Source organism: Coffea eugenioides, chromosome 3 (genome assembly GCF_003713205.1).
Source record: "Coffea eugenioides isolate CCC68of chromosome 3, Ceug_1.0, whole genome shotgun sequence".
NCBI lineage: Eukaryota > Viridiplantae > Streptophyta > Magnoliopsida > Gentianales > Rubiaceae > Coffea > Coffea eugenioides.
The window spans coordinates 36,320,564-36,337,478 of record NC_040037.1 but is presented as its reverse complement, the minus strand read 5'-3'; the positions used below and the strand labels follow the sequence as shown (position 1 = coordinate 36,337,478).

The 16,915-nt window shown below is 36.2% G+C and overlaps 1 protein-coding gene and 1 non-coding gene across 2 annotated transcripts in view; one reads left to right on the top strand and one right to left on the bottom strand.

Annotated features, from left to right (window-relative positions):
* The first annotated feature begins 7,522 nt into the window (after window positions 1-7,522).
* LOC113767168 lies at window positions 7,523-7,629 on the top strand. Its single transcript, XR_003467890.1, has one exon. It is a non-coding gene; the product is annotated as a small nucleolar RNA R71 (small nucleolar RNA).
* Window positions 7,630-8,042: 413 nt separating this feature from the next.
* The window catches only part of LOC113766513 (putative disease resistance protein RGA3), a 21,977-nt gene continuing 13,104 nt past the window's right edge, over window positions 8,043-16,915 (bottom strand). Inside the window, exons 4-5 of the mRNA XM_027310696.1 lie at window positions 9,710-9,788; window positions 8,043-8,173 (exon numbers count right to left, since the gene is read on the bottom strand). Coding sequence (XP_027166497.1) covers window positions 8,043-8,173; window positions 9,710-9,788 — 210 coding nt within the window. The remainder of the gene's footprint in view (window positions 8,174-9,709; window positions 9,789-16,915) is intronic.

Genomic DNA, 16,915 nt, shown 5'->3' with positions numbered 1-16,915 from the left:
GAGTGACTTTCTGGTGGGATTATCAAATTTTTACAGTTGCAAAAATAACATTTGACTCAAATACTAAAGGTTCGACATAAATATATATACTTTAGATGGTGTATACAATATCAATACCTTTGATTAATTTTTTTTGGCAAAGACAAACAATTTGTAATGATAGAATCAGAATGGATTGATTAATGGGATAATTTCAGAAACCTCCCCAAGGTTTTTGACTATTTCACTTAGTTTTCCTGAAGTTTTAAAAATTACACTTACCTCCCTTGATGTGACACTTTGGTAACCAAACCTTAAAATAAGGTCAAAATTTTAATGAATACCCTGAAATGCCCTTATCTTATAAAGTTCAATTAATTCTTCTAAATAATTGTAAAGTAATTTGACACAATTATAGAAAAAAAGGAGTCTAAAGTTTTTCATGCCAATAGTTGTTATTTAATAATCAACTATAATAATAAATCTTTTGCTATGATAAGTTATTATTTATAGTGCTTTATTGGGAATATAGATTCTTTTTAAGATAGAGAAGAAAGTGTTACCTTGTGTTTTTTAAGTTTATGGACTATTTTTTTTAATAAAAGTTTATGGACTAATTTAGTGATGGAACTACAGTAGTTTGGTAGTGATTTTGGACCATTTGTTTTTAATTATTGTTGATTTTGGACAATTTGTTTCTAATTATTGTTCATTTTCATTTTCGTTAATAAAAAATACATTGGCACAAATTACTGGGCATTCATTCTTCTTTGCTTTTCTTTTATGTTTGATTTTATTGTCTTTTTGGCGCGTAACCCAACATAATGCAAAAGCGACAAAGACTTCTTCATCCTAAGAGCAATGGGATGTTTCCTTTTAATAGTTACCACCACAAACTTAATACATAATATAGGACTATTAATCTGGCTTTATGAGTCAGGCTTTTGCAATCCGAAGCTTCCTCACCAAAAGAAAGAAAGGAAAAAAAAAACAGTTCATTGGGCTTATATTGTAAGGCTCACACTAGACTCCTAAAGAAATTAGGCCTTCGGACGGACCTACTCTGGACGTAGTTCAAGTTCACTCTTAATACATGATTAATGTTGATATCAAGCCTTGTCTGAGTGTGTAATATTAGTGATCACTACATCTTTGAGTAAATCCACAGTAGAGTCAATCCAATCTCCCTTTCCAATACGGATTTTTTTGATTTCCAGCTTCTGCCTCATCTCCTTCGTGTGTAATATTTATGGTCAGTACACTTTTAAGAAAATCTAGAGAAGTGTCAGTCCCTTCTGCATTTCTATCTGCTTCCTCAGCTCCATTATTTCCGGCCTTTTCTTTATCATTTCCAGTTTCTTTCTTAGCATTTGTGCCTGGTTCTCTAAGTGGGAGCAATATGGCCCAGAATATAAGCCAAAGGAAATTTACAGCACTCAAGATAGCAAGCACCCAATAGTAGCGGTCCAAGCGACTTTGATTTAATGTGTACTGAAACCAATTCAGTTTCCCCCCGTTTTCACTAACTTTACCTACGACATAAACTGATAAACACTTCCAATGGTGTTGGATATTTTAATAAAAATATCACATATTTATTTTGAATTCAAATTCTTTAAATAAATTTTCAGTTACAAATTGAAACATTTAAATGTGGAACTTATGAGATTTATGTCTTGCATTTGTAACTTATGTAATGATTAGGTTTTATGAATTCTTTTAGTAATTTTTTACCGTTATACAATGAATCTAGACTTTTCAATTTGTAACTGAAATATGAGGTGTTAATTCCTGTTAATGTTGGTATTTTAATATTCCTAATTTCTTAGCCTATAAATAAGGCATCTATCAACCAAATCTAATACATACTTTTGCTATCTCTATACTACCTTCTATTTTTCTTCCACTAATATAAGAGTTTATAGGGCAAAGAACAGTGTTAGTATGGGGTTTCAGTCTTACTCCAATAGTGTAGATTAGAGTAGACTACAGTGTGCAAAAGGCTGAACTGTTGTATCCTAAAAGCGATGTGCTGAGATCTACTACACCGGAGGATACTCCGTAGGGACGCAAATCGCCTTAAAGAGAGCGACTTGATCCGTGCCTCAACCCATGCCAAAATAACATTTTTATGGTACAATTATTTGCATTTTTAATGCAATATTGAGGTATGAATGACAGGTGCCGAACCTGTGCAATAATAATTACTAAAAAGTCCTAATTACCACCACAATTAATTATAGAACAAATCCAAATACTGGAGCAGGGACCCTAGGTGTTCAATAAATTACTTGATTTACCTTGTTTCCGAAGAATTTGCTTGATCCGATATACCGGAATTGTCTATAAAAATATTAAATTTGCATACAATGGCAAGTAGGGTCGATTCCACAGGAAACGGGTAGGAAGTTGTTTCTTTCCAAGTCAATAGAATGAAATTGGGGGATGATCAATGGGATGAAAATGAAAATAAAATAAAATAAATAAAATTCAAAAGATAACTTCACAAGTACAATTTGCTAAAAATAGCAATTAATGAAATTCTACCCAAAGGATCTACTGCTCAGGTACGATCCAATCAAATGATCATCGATGCAAAGATATTTCATTCATTCATCACTAGGTTGGTTATACCTATCAACAATCTCTGACAACCAATTCTTCCTTACTTTTTCGACAGCTAAGGTACGACCATTGACTGTTTCCCTAACCAGAAAACAACCCTAGGTACGACCGTAGGAATTTAGTTATCCAGTTGCATTAAAACTAGAAGAACCTAATCCTAATCAATAAACGCGCTAAGAGGGTTTATTTAAATTAGATCTTGCGTTTCCCCAACATAAAACCAATTATGGTGGTTGTCACTAGTTGTCAACTAAACGAACAATTACGGATCCAATTTAATTAACGTGACGGTAGGCTATTAAATTGAATTAAATATCCGGCCGTTGATATTCAATTAATAAAATATCCATGAACAATTAATCCAGGAAAGGCACGAATAGCAACAAATTGGAAGAAATAATAAAGATTCGATTAGATCTCACAGATGTTATGGACCGCGCCCTCGCGTCAACCTTTGGGTAGAGAAGATAACTAGCCACTCCTCATCGCATCAATCACACGTGGGTTAATTAGTTCCATCCGCACAAACATCACAGAATTTGGAACGATGAAATACCGAAGAAAGAAAAAGGAAAAAGTCTTCCTTGTCTCTGCGTTGATGTTCGTCCTGAAGCCGAAAGGTCAACACAAAACCCACGAGAATTTGTACAGGGCTGAAGCAAGAGCAAAAGAGTCTAAAGCGTAAAAGCCAAAAAGGAAGGATAAAATCTACAACGTCTAACCAAGGGCCGAAAAAGAAAACTCAAGCTAATGTCTCGTGAACAGGTAAGAAACTCCAAAAGAAAAAAACTCCAATCTACGTGTAAAAATTGCCTTTTTGTAGTGCGTCGTCAGGAGAAAAGAAAAAGACGTCTGGAGCAAAGCTTCCTCTTTTGGGGCTTTAATCCTATGCTCCGGGCTCACGTGGACCCAATTCATTAGTTAGTCCTACTGCTAGAGATCGCGGGTCCGGCTTTTCGGCAACCTCTACCTTTTCTGGCGTGGGCACGCCCTGAGATGGAGGGTCTTTTGGAAATTTGCCTCAAGAGATTACTTTTAACGTCAACCACCTATAATTCATACAAATATGAAATATGAGTAAAACCTCAATACTTAGCACAGTAAGTAGCCAAAATTAGGACAAAATAACAGTGCAAAATGTGCCAAATAACCGCTCTATCAAATCCCCCCACACCTAGACAATACTTGTCTTCAAGCATTTCGAAGCTCAAAAGTACAACCAAGAGAGCAAAGGTCATGTAGTAATCTATACTAATACAAACATCTCAGATCCCTGACAATGTTGCCAAAATTAGAACACGCCGGACAGGTGGTAATTCAAAGCAAATATGTGAATACTAGGAACGCTCAAATCAACATCACGGAATGCCATTACCATAGGCTTGCACATTTGTCACATCTCCACCACTCAAAAGTGAACTAAATACATAAATCAAAGGAACTTTGATAGGGTTGTAATGGGGCTTAGGTGAAAGGCGGGATAAGAAGGTAAAAATAGGGTGTAATGTATCAAGAGAATGTCCAATATCCACTACATAACCATAACGCTTTACTGGGAAAATTTCACAAATAAGGCATTTTCATTTGCTATTTCCACTGTGCAAGTGTTGAACTCGTCCTCTTTTTTTTTTCCCTTTTTTTTTGAGAAGAGGATGCCTTGCAAGGCGTGGGCATGTCCTGGAAGATAGAATCTTCTGTTCACCATCTTATTGATAATTTTTCCCCTTTTTTTTCTTCTCTTTCTTTTTTTTCTTCTTTTTTTTCTTTCAATCTCAGACGTACACAAACAGCACCATACAGCATCTATTCTGACAACACTTGCGACCATAGATTTATTTGCCTTGTATAAGTAATGAATTTCAGACATCTCTTTATGACACAAGGTCGAACAAGAAAGTCTAAAAAGGGTCATGGGTTATCAAATGCGGCTAACAAACAAAAGCGAAGGATAAAAGCTCAAATTGGTTCACTATTGGGAGACAAGATAAATGCATGGTTTGTAGAAAGTTAAAGAAGGTTAAATCCAAAATACCCTTATCATTTCAAATGCATCCAATTCAACAAAATGTGGCCTCAACGTGTATAAAATAGCAAGTTCTAGAATGCCAATACCATATGTGATATCCACTCAATTAAACAGAAATAGAGCAAACAAGAATAATGTGCTCATGCATGGCTCAAAAGCTCCCAAAAGTTTCCAAGAATGGATCAAGTCCAGCATATCCAACATTCAACGACATTGCCAAGAAAAAATAAAATGCATAGTTAGCATATATGACCACATATCCGTGCACCATGATTGTGCAATCCATCATAGCAAAATACTCTTACAAAAGTGGACTAACTACCCATTTTTTTTCAAAAAGAAATAATAAAAGGAAATCACCCCCCCACACCTAAAACCTACACTGTCCTCAATGTAGCAAAGACAAATAAAGTGCAAGGACAAAGGGAGCGAAACTTCCTTGACTACTGAGATGGCGTAGTGGGACCCTAAGGAGGGGGAGGATGTTGCGGCTAGAATCTAATATAAGCAAAGAAAATTGCCTGACTCTCTGTTTGAATACGTGCGAAAACCTGCAGAGCTGCAAAACTGGGGTTCACTAGGCTTCGCACAGAGAGGAAGTGAAGCAAAAGGGGGGGAGAAAACCAGGGGAAACTAAGACAAAAGAAATTGAAAAGACCAAACAAAACAAGAAAGGAAACAAAATAGAAAAGTGGGATTAGAGAGGGTCCTGGTCCCATTTGACTTTCGTTGACGCAAAGGTTGGAAGGCGTGGGCACGCCTTGGAGGTTATAGTCTTCTGACCATTGCGTCTCAGTAATGTCTAAGAGATTTCCTTCCAAGTCGTGGGCACGCCTTGAAACTGATAGTCCCCCAACTCGCACAGTGCATCTGGCGTACCCCTGTGAGGCGTGGGCACGCCCTGTAAACCTTAGTCTTCTGTTAATCACCACAAAAACCGTTAAAATAGAAAAATAGAACTGAAAAATCACAAAATACGAAAAATGACAACAACTAATATTGTAGTCCTTGGGTTGCCTCCCAAGCAGCGCCTTTTTTTAATGTCTTTGGCTAGACATAGCACCACTCTTTAGTCTGGCTGTAATTGAATTTTCCTTGTAATTGGTGGCCCTCCTCCGGGATCCACATGGCCATTGAGTGCAACTTTTTTCCTAAATTTTCTCTCCATTTTGACCTCATGAATTGCTTTCATCCTATGGTACTTGTTCGCAGCAACTTTGAATTTACCCTACAAGCAAACTCAGAAAATTCTTGCACAAGAGAATTAGTGGTATAAATAACAAACACAGAATGAGAGTTAACAGGATGTTTCATTGTATCAAAAATATTAAAGTGGACTATTTCTCCCTCAAATTCTATTGTGAGAGTACCCTTGCTAACATCAATTTTAGTCTGGGCAGTACTCAAGAATGGCCTTCCTAATATAATGGGTGATGGATTTGGGGCACTTCTATCATCCATGTAAAGCACATAAAAATCAGCAGGAAAAATTAATCCATCTACTTGCACTAAAACATCCTCAACTATCCCATCTGGATAAGAACATGTACGATCAGTCAATTGAATTATTACCCCCGTTTCTTTTAAAGGTCCTAAATTTAGGGAATCATAGATTGACTTAGGCATCACATTAATAGAAGCCCCTAAATCTATCATGGCATTCTTGATACTAGAATGACCAAACTTACAGGGAATAGTAAACATACCTGGATCCCCGCATTTGGGTGGGAGTTTCCTTTGAAGTACAGCTGATACATTCTTTCCTATCATCACTCTCTCATCACCCATTAGCTTTCTTTTGTTAACGCACAAGTCTTTCAAGAACTTTGCGTACTTGGGTACCTGCTTGATCGCGTCTAATAGGGGGATGTTTACTTGAACTTTGCGGAACACATCCAAAATTTCTTTTTCCTTTTCTGCCCTCTTTGTCTTTTCCAACCTGCAAGGAAAAGGAGCTGGATTAGATTTAATAGGGATCGAAGTAATAGATGTTACCTTAGGCTCTTCGCGAATGCGCCATTCCTCTTCAATTCCCTTTTCTTTTTCCTCCTCACTTTTGCTTTTCGAATTTACCAACTTAGGTCCCTCCACCTCTTTGCCACTCCTTAGTGTCATGGCGCTTACATTCCTGGGATTGGCCTCGGGTTGTGATGACAGTTTCTCATAAACGTGGGACTCCAGGCGATTAATAGCAGTTGTCATTTGACTCATTCGAGTCTCCATGTCTTTCATGCTTGCTCTGGTGTCCTGCTGGAACTGCGTAGTGTTCGCGACAAGAGCTCTAGTCTCCTGTTGGAGCTGAGTGGTAGTCGTGACCAAATTCTTGACAATTTTCTCCAAGGAACTTCCTGAGTTAGATGATAAAGGTTGTGGTTTTGGTTGTTATGGTTGCTGAAATCCTAGTGGACGATTGAAGAATGAATTCTGTGGCCTATTACCATAGCTGAAGTTAGGGTGGTTCCTCCAACCCGGATTGTACGTGTTGGAGTATGGGTCGTACTGCCTATAAGGCGCGGGCACGCCTCAGCCATGTTCACTTGTTCAGCCCCATCCTCTTGCAACAAAGGACATGAGTCAGTGGGATGGCCCACATTTGTACAAATTCCACAGGCCTTTGCTTGATGCATGTTTCCCACAACTAATTGTCGTACAAAAAATGTCAGCTCCGATATCTGCTGCTGAATGGACGACGTCTCTACCTCGTTGACCCTACGGGTAGGGTTACTCTCACGGAAGTCAAACTGTTGAGAATTCTCTGCCATTGACTCAATGAGTAGCCATGCTTCCCTTGGTGTCTTGTTCGCTAATGCTCCCCCACTTGCAACATCAATGATACTCCTGTCGGACGATTTGAGTCCCTCGTAGAAATATTGGATCAATAGTTGTTCACTAATTTGATGCTGTGGGCATCTAGTGCACAACTTATTGAACCTCTCCCAATAGTCATATAAGGATTCTCCAGGATACTGCTTAATGCTGCATATCTCTTTTCTTAGACTTGCAGCCCGGGATGCAGGAAAGAATTTTTTCAAAAATTTCTTCTTAACTTGGACCCATGTTGTGATACTACCTGCGGGCAGGTAGTATAACCAATCCTTCGCTGCATCCTTGAGGAAAAAGGGAAGGCCCTGAGTTTGATCTGCTCCTCAGTAATTCCTGAAGGCTTCATACTGGAGCATACCACATCAAACTCTTGGATGTGTTTATGGAGTTCTTCACCCGAGAGGCCATGAAACGTGGGTAATAGGTGAATTAGCGCTGATTTCAATTCGAATGAGGTATTTTCAGCCAATGTTGGAAATGTGATGCACAAGGGCTGCTGGGGCAATTCTGGAGCAGCCAACTGCCTTAGTGTCATTGCACTCGCCATAAGGATGTCCTCTTGGCCTTGGTCACTTGAACTATCACCACTTCAATCTGATGATTCGATTTCTGAATCTAGTTCCTGAGAAGCTACGCTAGACTGCTCCTCTCTGAGTTGCCTAGTCTCTTTTCTAGTTCGGTGTGCAGTCTTTTCTACCTCTGGATCAAAAATCAATTCATCTGTACGAGAAGAACGAGGTATAAACTAGAAAAATGTCAGACAAATCCAAATAAAATAATTTAGAAAGAAACAAAATTAACCAAAACACCGCTCTCCAGCAACGGCGCCAAAAATTGACAGGTGCCGAACCTGTGCAATAATAAATACTAAAAAGTTCTAATTATCACCACAATTAATTATAGAATAAATCCAAGTACTAGAGTAGGGACCCTAGGTGTGGAATGGGTTACTTAATTCACCATGTTCCCGAAAAGTTTGCTTGATCTGATATACCGGAATTGTCTATAAAAATATTAAATTTGCATACAATGGCAAGTAGGGTCGATCCCACAGGGAACGGGTAGGAAGTTGTTTCTTTCCAAGTCAATAGAATGAAATTGGGGGATGATCAATGGGATGAAAATGAAAATAAAATAAAATAAATAAAATTCAAAAGATAACTTCACAAGTACAATTTGCTAAAAATAGCAATTAATGAAATTCTACCCAAAGGATCAACTGCTCAGGTACGATCCAATCAAATGATCATCGATGCAAAGATATTTCATTCATTCATCACGAGGTTGGTTATAGCTATCAACAAGTTCTGACAACCAATTCTTCCTTACTTTTTCGACAGCCAAGGTACGACCATTGACTGCTTCCCTAATCAGAAAACAACCCTAGGTACGACCGTAGGAATTTAGTTATCCAGTTGCATTAAAACTAGAAGAACCCAACCCTAATCAATAAACGTGCTAAGAGGGTTTATTTAAATTAGATCTTGCGTTTCCCCAACATAAAGCCAATTATGGTGGTTGTCACTAGTTGTCAACTAAACAAACAATTACGGATCCAATTTAATTAACGTGACGGTAGGCTATTAAATTGAATTAAATATCCGACCGTTGATATTCAATTAATAAAATATCCATGAACAATTAATCCAGGAAAGGCACGAATAGCAACAAATTGAAAGAAATAATAAAGATTCGATTAGATCTCACAGATGTTATGGACCGCGCCCTCGCGTCAACCTTTGGGTAGAGAAGATAACTAGCCGCTCCTTATCGCATCAATCACACGTGGGTTAATTAGTTCCATCCGCACAAACATCACAGAATTTGGAACGATGAAATACCGAAGAAAGAAAAAGGAAAAAGTCTTCCTTGTCTCTGCGTTGATGTTCGTCCTGAAGCCGAAAGGTCAAACACAAAACCCACGAGAATTTGTACAGAGCCGAAGCAAGAGCTAAAGAGTCTAAAGCATAAAAGTCAAAAAGGAAGGAAAAAATCTACAACGTCTGACCAAGGGCCGAAAAGAAAACTCAAACTAATGTCTCGTGAACAAGTAAGAAACTCCAAAAGAAAAAAACTCCAATCCGTGTGTAAAAATTGCCTTTTTGTAGTGCGCCATCAGGAGAAAAGAAAGAGACATCTGGAGCAAAGCTTCCTCTTTTGGGGCTTTAATCCTATGCTCCGGGCTCACGTGGACCCAATTCATTAGTTAGTCCTACTGCTAGAGATTCGCGGGTCCGGCTTTTCGGCAACCTCTACCTTTTCTAGCGTGAGCACGCCCTGAGATGGAGGGTCTTCTGGAAATTTGCCTCAAGAGATTACTTTTAACGCCATCCACCTATAATTCATACAAATATGAAATATGAGCAAAATCTCAATATTTAGCATAGTAAGTAGCCAAAATTAGGACAAAATAACAGTGCAAAATGTGCCAAATAACCGCTCTATCAATGAATTTTTGCCAATTTATTTGTTAAATTTTATTAGAGAAATTATTGTTACTTATATGATTTATTTTGGTCTAGAACCAACAATTTTAAGATGAATTAGTCTCTTCACATAAGATAAGGTTATCGTTGCATGTTTTGCTTCTAAATAATCTAATCATAAAACTAACATAATCCCAACGATGAGAATCTTACATGGTGTCTAACATAATCCGCACAAACTTTAATAAACAAGATATGTTATGTGAATGTCCATAATTATAGACTAAGATTAGAAAGGATAATATCCATTGGTTATATGTGCTTTAGAGTCTAGAATCAATATTGTGTAAGCGCCTATAAATAATTTGCAATATATACCTTTGAATCCAAGTTACCTATTATTAACAGAATATCATGTATTTGTTTGTTCAAGGGAAACATGATACTTGCATGATATCTTTGAATATTAGTAGAACAAATACAATAATTTTTTGCCATTTTTGAGTTTTTAATATATGTTGTATGAAGCAACTATTTTCGCATAAGCTTGTCATGTTACATAGTGAACTTTCAATGTCTCTTATATTAACGGATTTATTCCGATTGAAAATTTTGGCATTGGCATATAAATGATTAATTTGGTGATAAAGATATATACTCCATGAAATGCATGTATCACGTGGCCAGTTATTGTTTTAAGAATAATGGTATCAAGATGTATAAAAAAAAAACTGCAATTTTGAGGGTTCAAGTTATATTTAAATAGTGGGGGTTTAAAATTCTCTAGTTTTGTCTTGAATTCATATGATCTTAGTCAAGCTTGAGGTATGCATTTTCACAAGCAATAAACGGTATTGATAAGACATGAAGAAAAGATTACATTGTCACCAAGGAAAAATTATATACATGGATAATAGCTTTGGTGGCTTGAAGTTGTGAAATATAAAGTTATTAGCCATATAATTCTCAACAACTCTATTCTCTTGACTTGTATTGTGTTAAAATTGTGAATATGAACTTTTGAGTTGAAAATGTGATGTTGTACATTGAAAAATATGTATTCGAGTCAAAGGCCATCAATTTGCAGGCAACCAACAACTTTTGGATTTATATTAAATTATTTCATGTTGTCTGCCATGTGGTTGTCTTTGTTTAATGCAAATTGGAATACTTAATTTCCTTTCCAAGCATGACTATAGTGAGACTATGCTTGGATCGAAACGCGGACAGTGGATGTTGACTAAGCTGGTAGCTATGAATTTTGAAACCCTTGAGATTTTTCATTATAAGGCTTGCATTACTTGTAGGTTGAATTTTGAAATTAAAGCATGCTAGTGCATTGACTATTATATTTTTTGAATTTTCTTAATCTCTAATTTGAGTTGTGTAGATTAAAAAGTGAGGCATGATTTGGATAAAGTTGAATTACTTATGAAGTTTCTTGCAAAAGAAAATTCATTGAGGATTATGAGAGTGGCGGGTTACTAGATTACCAGCCACTGAGAAGATTACAGAAATGATGGAAATTAATGTGGCTTTGCTTGATACTAGCATTCACTGAAAAGTATGACCTAATGTGAAGGTACTTGAAATATTTTTTGATATTTTTGCAAAAGCAAAAATAACCATGGAGTTTTTTGAGAATGGCTTCTAGTGCACCACTAGACTATTGGACATGGAAAAAAATTTAAAAATTACATAGGAGTAAATATACGCCTACACTATTTGGGAAAAATATATGGATGAGAAATTTTCTCATCGAAGATTGGTTCCATGTATTTGGACCACTAAGAGATTATTTGAAAAAATTCGAGAATATCATATCTTTGTTATTTTATTTGTGTTGAAAAAATAAATCTCAAGCCTGAGTCAAGGATATGATACACATCGAGGGGGATAAGACAAAGTCCAATATATGTTAAAAATCACCTATGAGGATACAATCACCTAGGGACTCGAGATCCCAAGAACTAGGTTGGAGACAAACGAATCATAGAGTGATTTGGTTGTTTAATATGCACTACTTTGATTATATTGCTTATCCCTATGATGTAAGTGCATTTGTGATCCTATGACAAAAAGTGAGGTTGAGATTTTTATTCCCTTAATGAGTTCTATAGCCCTTATGGGTGGGATGTCTAAGTCATAGGAGCATCCTTGATAGACTCACCTATATGAGTGTGGAAGTAGGGCCGCTTCCTATGAGAATTTGGGCTGGTTCTCTAGAGCACTCATGAAAACCAGGATAAAGCACAGGGCCATCAATGTGCTGGTTGATGAAACCTATTTTAGAACACTAAAAGGTTCATGCGTGTGATACGATTTCACGTGCCCTCAAGTAGTCATCGTTTAAAGGCTAAGCCCACTTTGACTCTAGCATGGGAATTGTTGAGCACTAAGTGAAGGTTTAAAGGCATTGTCACCTTCATTATGCATGAATTTTAATCTTTGCCCTATTAAGTGTTAAGTTTTGAATATTATATTTTTTATTAAAATAAGTGGGGGATTGTTGGATATTTTAATAAAAATATCACATATTTATTTTGAATTCAAATTAAATAAATTACAAATTCTTTAAATAAATTTTTAGTTACAAATTGAAACATTTAAATGTGTAACTTATGAGATTTATGTCTTGCATTTGTAACTTAAGTAATGATTAGGTTTTATGAATTCTTTTAGTAATTTTTTACCGTTATACAATGAATCTAGACTTTTCAATTTGTAACTGAAATATGAGGTGTTAATTCCTATTAATGTTGGTATTTTAATATTCCTAATTTCTTAGCCTATAAATAAGGCATCTATCAACCAAACTTAATACATACTTTTGCTATCTCTATACTACCTTCTATTTTTCTTCCACTACTATAAGAGTTTATAGGGTAAAGAACAGTGTTAGTGTGAGGTTTCAATCTTACTCCAATGGTGTAGATTGGAGTAGACTACAGTGTGCAAAAGGTTGGGTTGTTGTATTCTGGAGGCGACGTGCTGAGACCTACTACACCGGAGGATACTCTGTAGGGGCGTGAATCGTCTTAAAGAGAGCGACTTGGTCCGCCCCTCAACCCATGCCAAATTAACATTTTTATGGTACAATTATTTGCATTTTTAATGCAATATTGAGGTATGAATTTTTGTCAATTTATTTGTTAAATTTTATTAGAGAAATTATTGTTACTTATATGATTTATTTTGGTCTAGAACCAACAAATGGTTCCTAGCCTGGATAATCCAGGATTGAGGTAGACAAGGTGTTTTATCAACAAAGGACTCTGATCAGCAAGAAAGGGGTAACATTGTTTTCATAGAACGAGTCTAGACCTGCTAGAAGGAAATACCGTGGAAGAAGCACAAGCACACTTAAAGGGATCTTATCATCTGGTTTATCTAGCAATCCATGACTTCTGATCACACGTATTCTTCGAGTTTTGATTCTGGTAGCAGTTATGTAGCATAACATTGAGAAGATTGTAGCAAGTGCAATGCCAATTGACAGAGCATGCTTCTCTTTGCGTGCTCCCCTTAAGTAGCTTCCAATGGCGGCACAGATTAACTTAATCCGTGGCTTTGACATTTCATAAAACACCAGAATGACTGAATCAGGCCACTGTAGTTTTCCAATCTTGTAATTCATGTGGTTTGCTTGCCATAGAAAGTAAGTGTTTCCTATAGAACTAATGACACGACAAATGACCAAGGTGATCCAAATTGGAATCACGAGAAGGATGATTTTTGTCTTCTCTACTTTTGTCCGAGTACACAATCTCCATCCGTATTTTTTTGGATCTTCAATTTCAGTCATCAATGGGATGGCAGCATTGTCCTAGAAACTGAGTCAAATGCATAAAAGATAAAAATGAGCTAGAGCTAAAGTTGAGAAAATTAAATGCATCAAGCTTTCGAAGTATCAAACACGCTATAATAAATTCACATTTGGACTAAATGAGCTTAGAGCATCTAAAATTTATAAATCGGCTGAAAATTTCACAACTCTAAAACCGTTCCACTGGCAATGTAGATATCTAGTTGTAAAGCATAAGAACTATTAGAGTTCAGCAAGCTATTATTAACCATTGGTACTATTTAGAATGATAAACTAGAGAGTTCTTCCATGGAATTTGGGGGCTGGGGGCTGGGGGCAGGTACAGCATTGATGTACTTCTTACTAATTTTGGCATACAATCATACAACTTGCTGCATCACTATCAAGAGCCAGTGTACGCGAACAAAATTGATGACTAAAACAACAACTTGACTGCACATCAGATTTTGTAAGAAATGCAACATGACAAACCTTGACCATATCTTGCCTCATCTCTAGATTTTAATGGATTATTGACTAGAATACACTTTTTATAAACAAACAAGTTAATCAATCTAGAGAAGATAAATAATGTATAGAAAACAAAATGCCAGAAGAAAAAATTTTGTCCAACCTGAGTAGTGCCTTGGTATGAAGCAATTTTGGAGTGCCAGTGTCCTGTTTCTCATAAAACTCTGAATATTACTTGAGATCTTTTAACATTTTGCGTGTGGAGCCTACAAAGACTCTGAAAACATTTTTAGCTAATGTTCTTGAGATACATATTCAAAATGGCCTCAAACTTATGTTCACACTTTCAAAAGGGACCAAATTAGCATTGGGACTGATGATTGCTATCCAATCCCAGCAATCATCCGTGCCTCAAGACAATTTCTTTTCAGCAGGTTACACCAACTGGATTAATTTAAGTTCTTACATCAAGGGACAAATTTGACTTTGATATTCTTAGTCTGTTACGTGTTAATTTCTTGCTAATTAAGAGTCATTAGAGTTAAATCATGGGTCTCTAACAGTAGGCTGGAAGTACACTCATGGTTGAATTAAACAAAGTAACTAGGTGAAAAAAAGTTGACCACCAGAAGAACTTATAATAGAAAAGGCTATACTTGAGAGAAACAGAAATTTAGTAAGGCCAGTGTAAAAATTCACAATTCCAGTAGTTTTTTTTTTTTTTACTCAGTGATGGCAATGTTTAGTGATAGGTTCGATTCTGCCAACAGTAAAACCACAAAAAGCAACCTTGCAGAACTAGTAACACTAAGTTTCCAAACATCTATTAAGGTTTTTCTGCATTATCCACATCACATATGTTGCAAGCATATCTTCCCATAACAGAACAGCCAATAGAGCAAGAAATCAGCATTAATACCATCTGAAGATTGGACTAACCCCAAAAAATATTCAGCAGCCGGGCCAATTTGGAACAGATGAACAAATCAAATAAGTCGAAATATGTGGATGAATCAGGAATAAGAAGAATTACCCATTATTTTGAGAAATGCCACTTTCTTCTTGAATCCACCAAACGATAAGTCTTTTTTTCCTTCTACAAACAAAAGATAAAGGAAACCAACATTATTAGGACAAGGAAAAGCTCAGAAACTCCACATTTTAGACATAGAAACCTAAATTGGTTTTGAAAGTTCGACTTTTCTTTACCTCAAATTCTCTCTGTCCTGGCCCAGCGCCTAGGTAGGGCGGGAGGTGATTGAGAAACTTTTCTGTTAGAAGTCAACTACAGTGTTCTTTCACTTGCTAACTCAGCAAGAAGAAAACCACCTGGAGAGGAATTTAAATAGTCCAGTGCAGAGAGGACAAGTTGATGCCAATGCCAATTATGGTTTATGGGCCAATGTTCAATGATCACAATCGGGTAATTACCTGGAGGCTGGAAGCTTTCAGAATTTTAGTACTCAGCAGCTTTTTATTTTATTTTTCTATTTCTTAGTTTCTCTCTTTTTTAGGTTTGGCTGGGTTTTAGGTAATTTTTATTGCTAACTGTACAAAAAATTTAATTCTATTTTGGCTTATCTATGTTTTCGTGTGTGTGTGTGTGTGTTTTTTTTTACCGTTTTGCCACACATATTTTTTGTTTTACAATTCTATTTTTCTAAAATTTTGAATGTTTATGATATTTTTGTCTTTAGCACTTCCATTTTTAAGTAAATCAAGGGGGAGGGGTGAGAAAAATGTTCATAAACTTAACGTAATATTGCCATTTTAAGTACATTTTTGTCCTTAGTACCACTGCACATTTTCTATTCATCTTTGCATCTCAAATGCACCCCCTCACAAAATATTATTATAGCATTTTTTTTATAAAAAATTCAAATCATTTCTATCTCAACACAATTGAGCTGGACTAAGAATATAACAATGTCAAACAACCTAAAATAGGATTTACAACCTATATCACCTCCATCCCAATTTTGAATGTCTCACTCTGATCTCACAATAGTATTAAAGAAGAAGAGCCAAAACTAGAGATAAAAAATATTCAAGTAGTTACTAGGAGACATGTGAGACATATTGATCAGTTACTCAAATGTAAGAAGATGGTAAGAAAATTATTAATTCAGTTTTATTGGTATTGTCTGCGACACTTTGAGGAGAGAAATTTTTTAGAAATTCCAATTTCTATTAAAGAAAAGCAGCACTCTTGTACAACTTCCACAAATGGAATAATTTCTTTTTCCAACAACTAAGCACCAAAAGTGTTGGTCATGTTTGTAGAAAAAAAATGAATAAGAGAAAGAAAAGCCTATATTAGAAAATTTATTCAAGAAGGTACAACAGTGTCATGCCTGGTGACAGTAGGTCTAAGGAGAAGCAATTGATGCATTTAAAGATGGCAATGCAACTTGAGATAAACCAATTCTCTAATAATTTAAAATCACTAATAAACTCAAAAAATAAGCTAGTAACTAACTAATCTGTTGCTAAGAATAAAAGTATATATGGACCAAAGACAAAAGCCAACTAATCTTCTGCTTCTGATATATCTTCTCATCTGCAAAAGTGAAGGCGTGATCTCGCTACTTCAGTTTATTCCCATGCCTTTTGAAAGTATTTTCGCACCTTTACAACTCGACATTACTCCATTTATAGAACTCACGGAAAAACATCAATAGCGCCATGAAGCTTCCCCCCTGGGAGGGCCTGTGGGTCAATCTTGTCCTCAATGTTGGAAATTAGGAAAACAACTTCAAT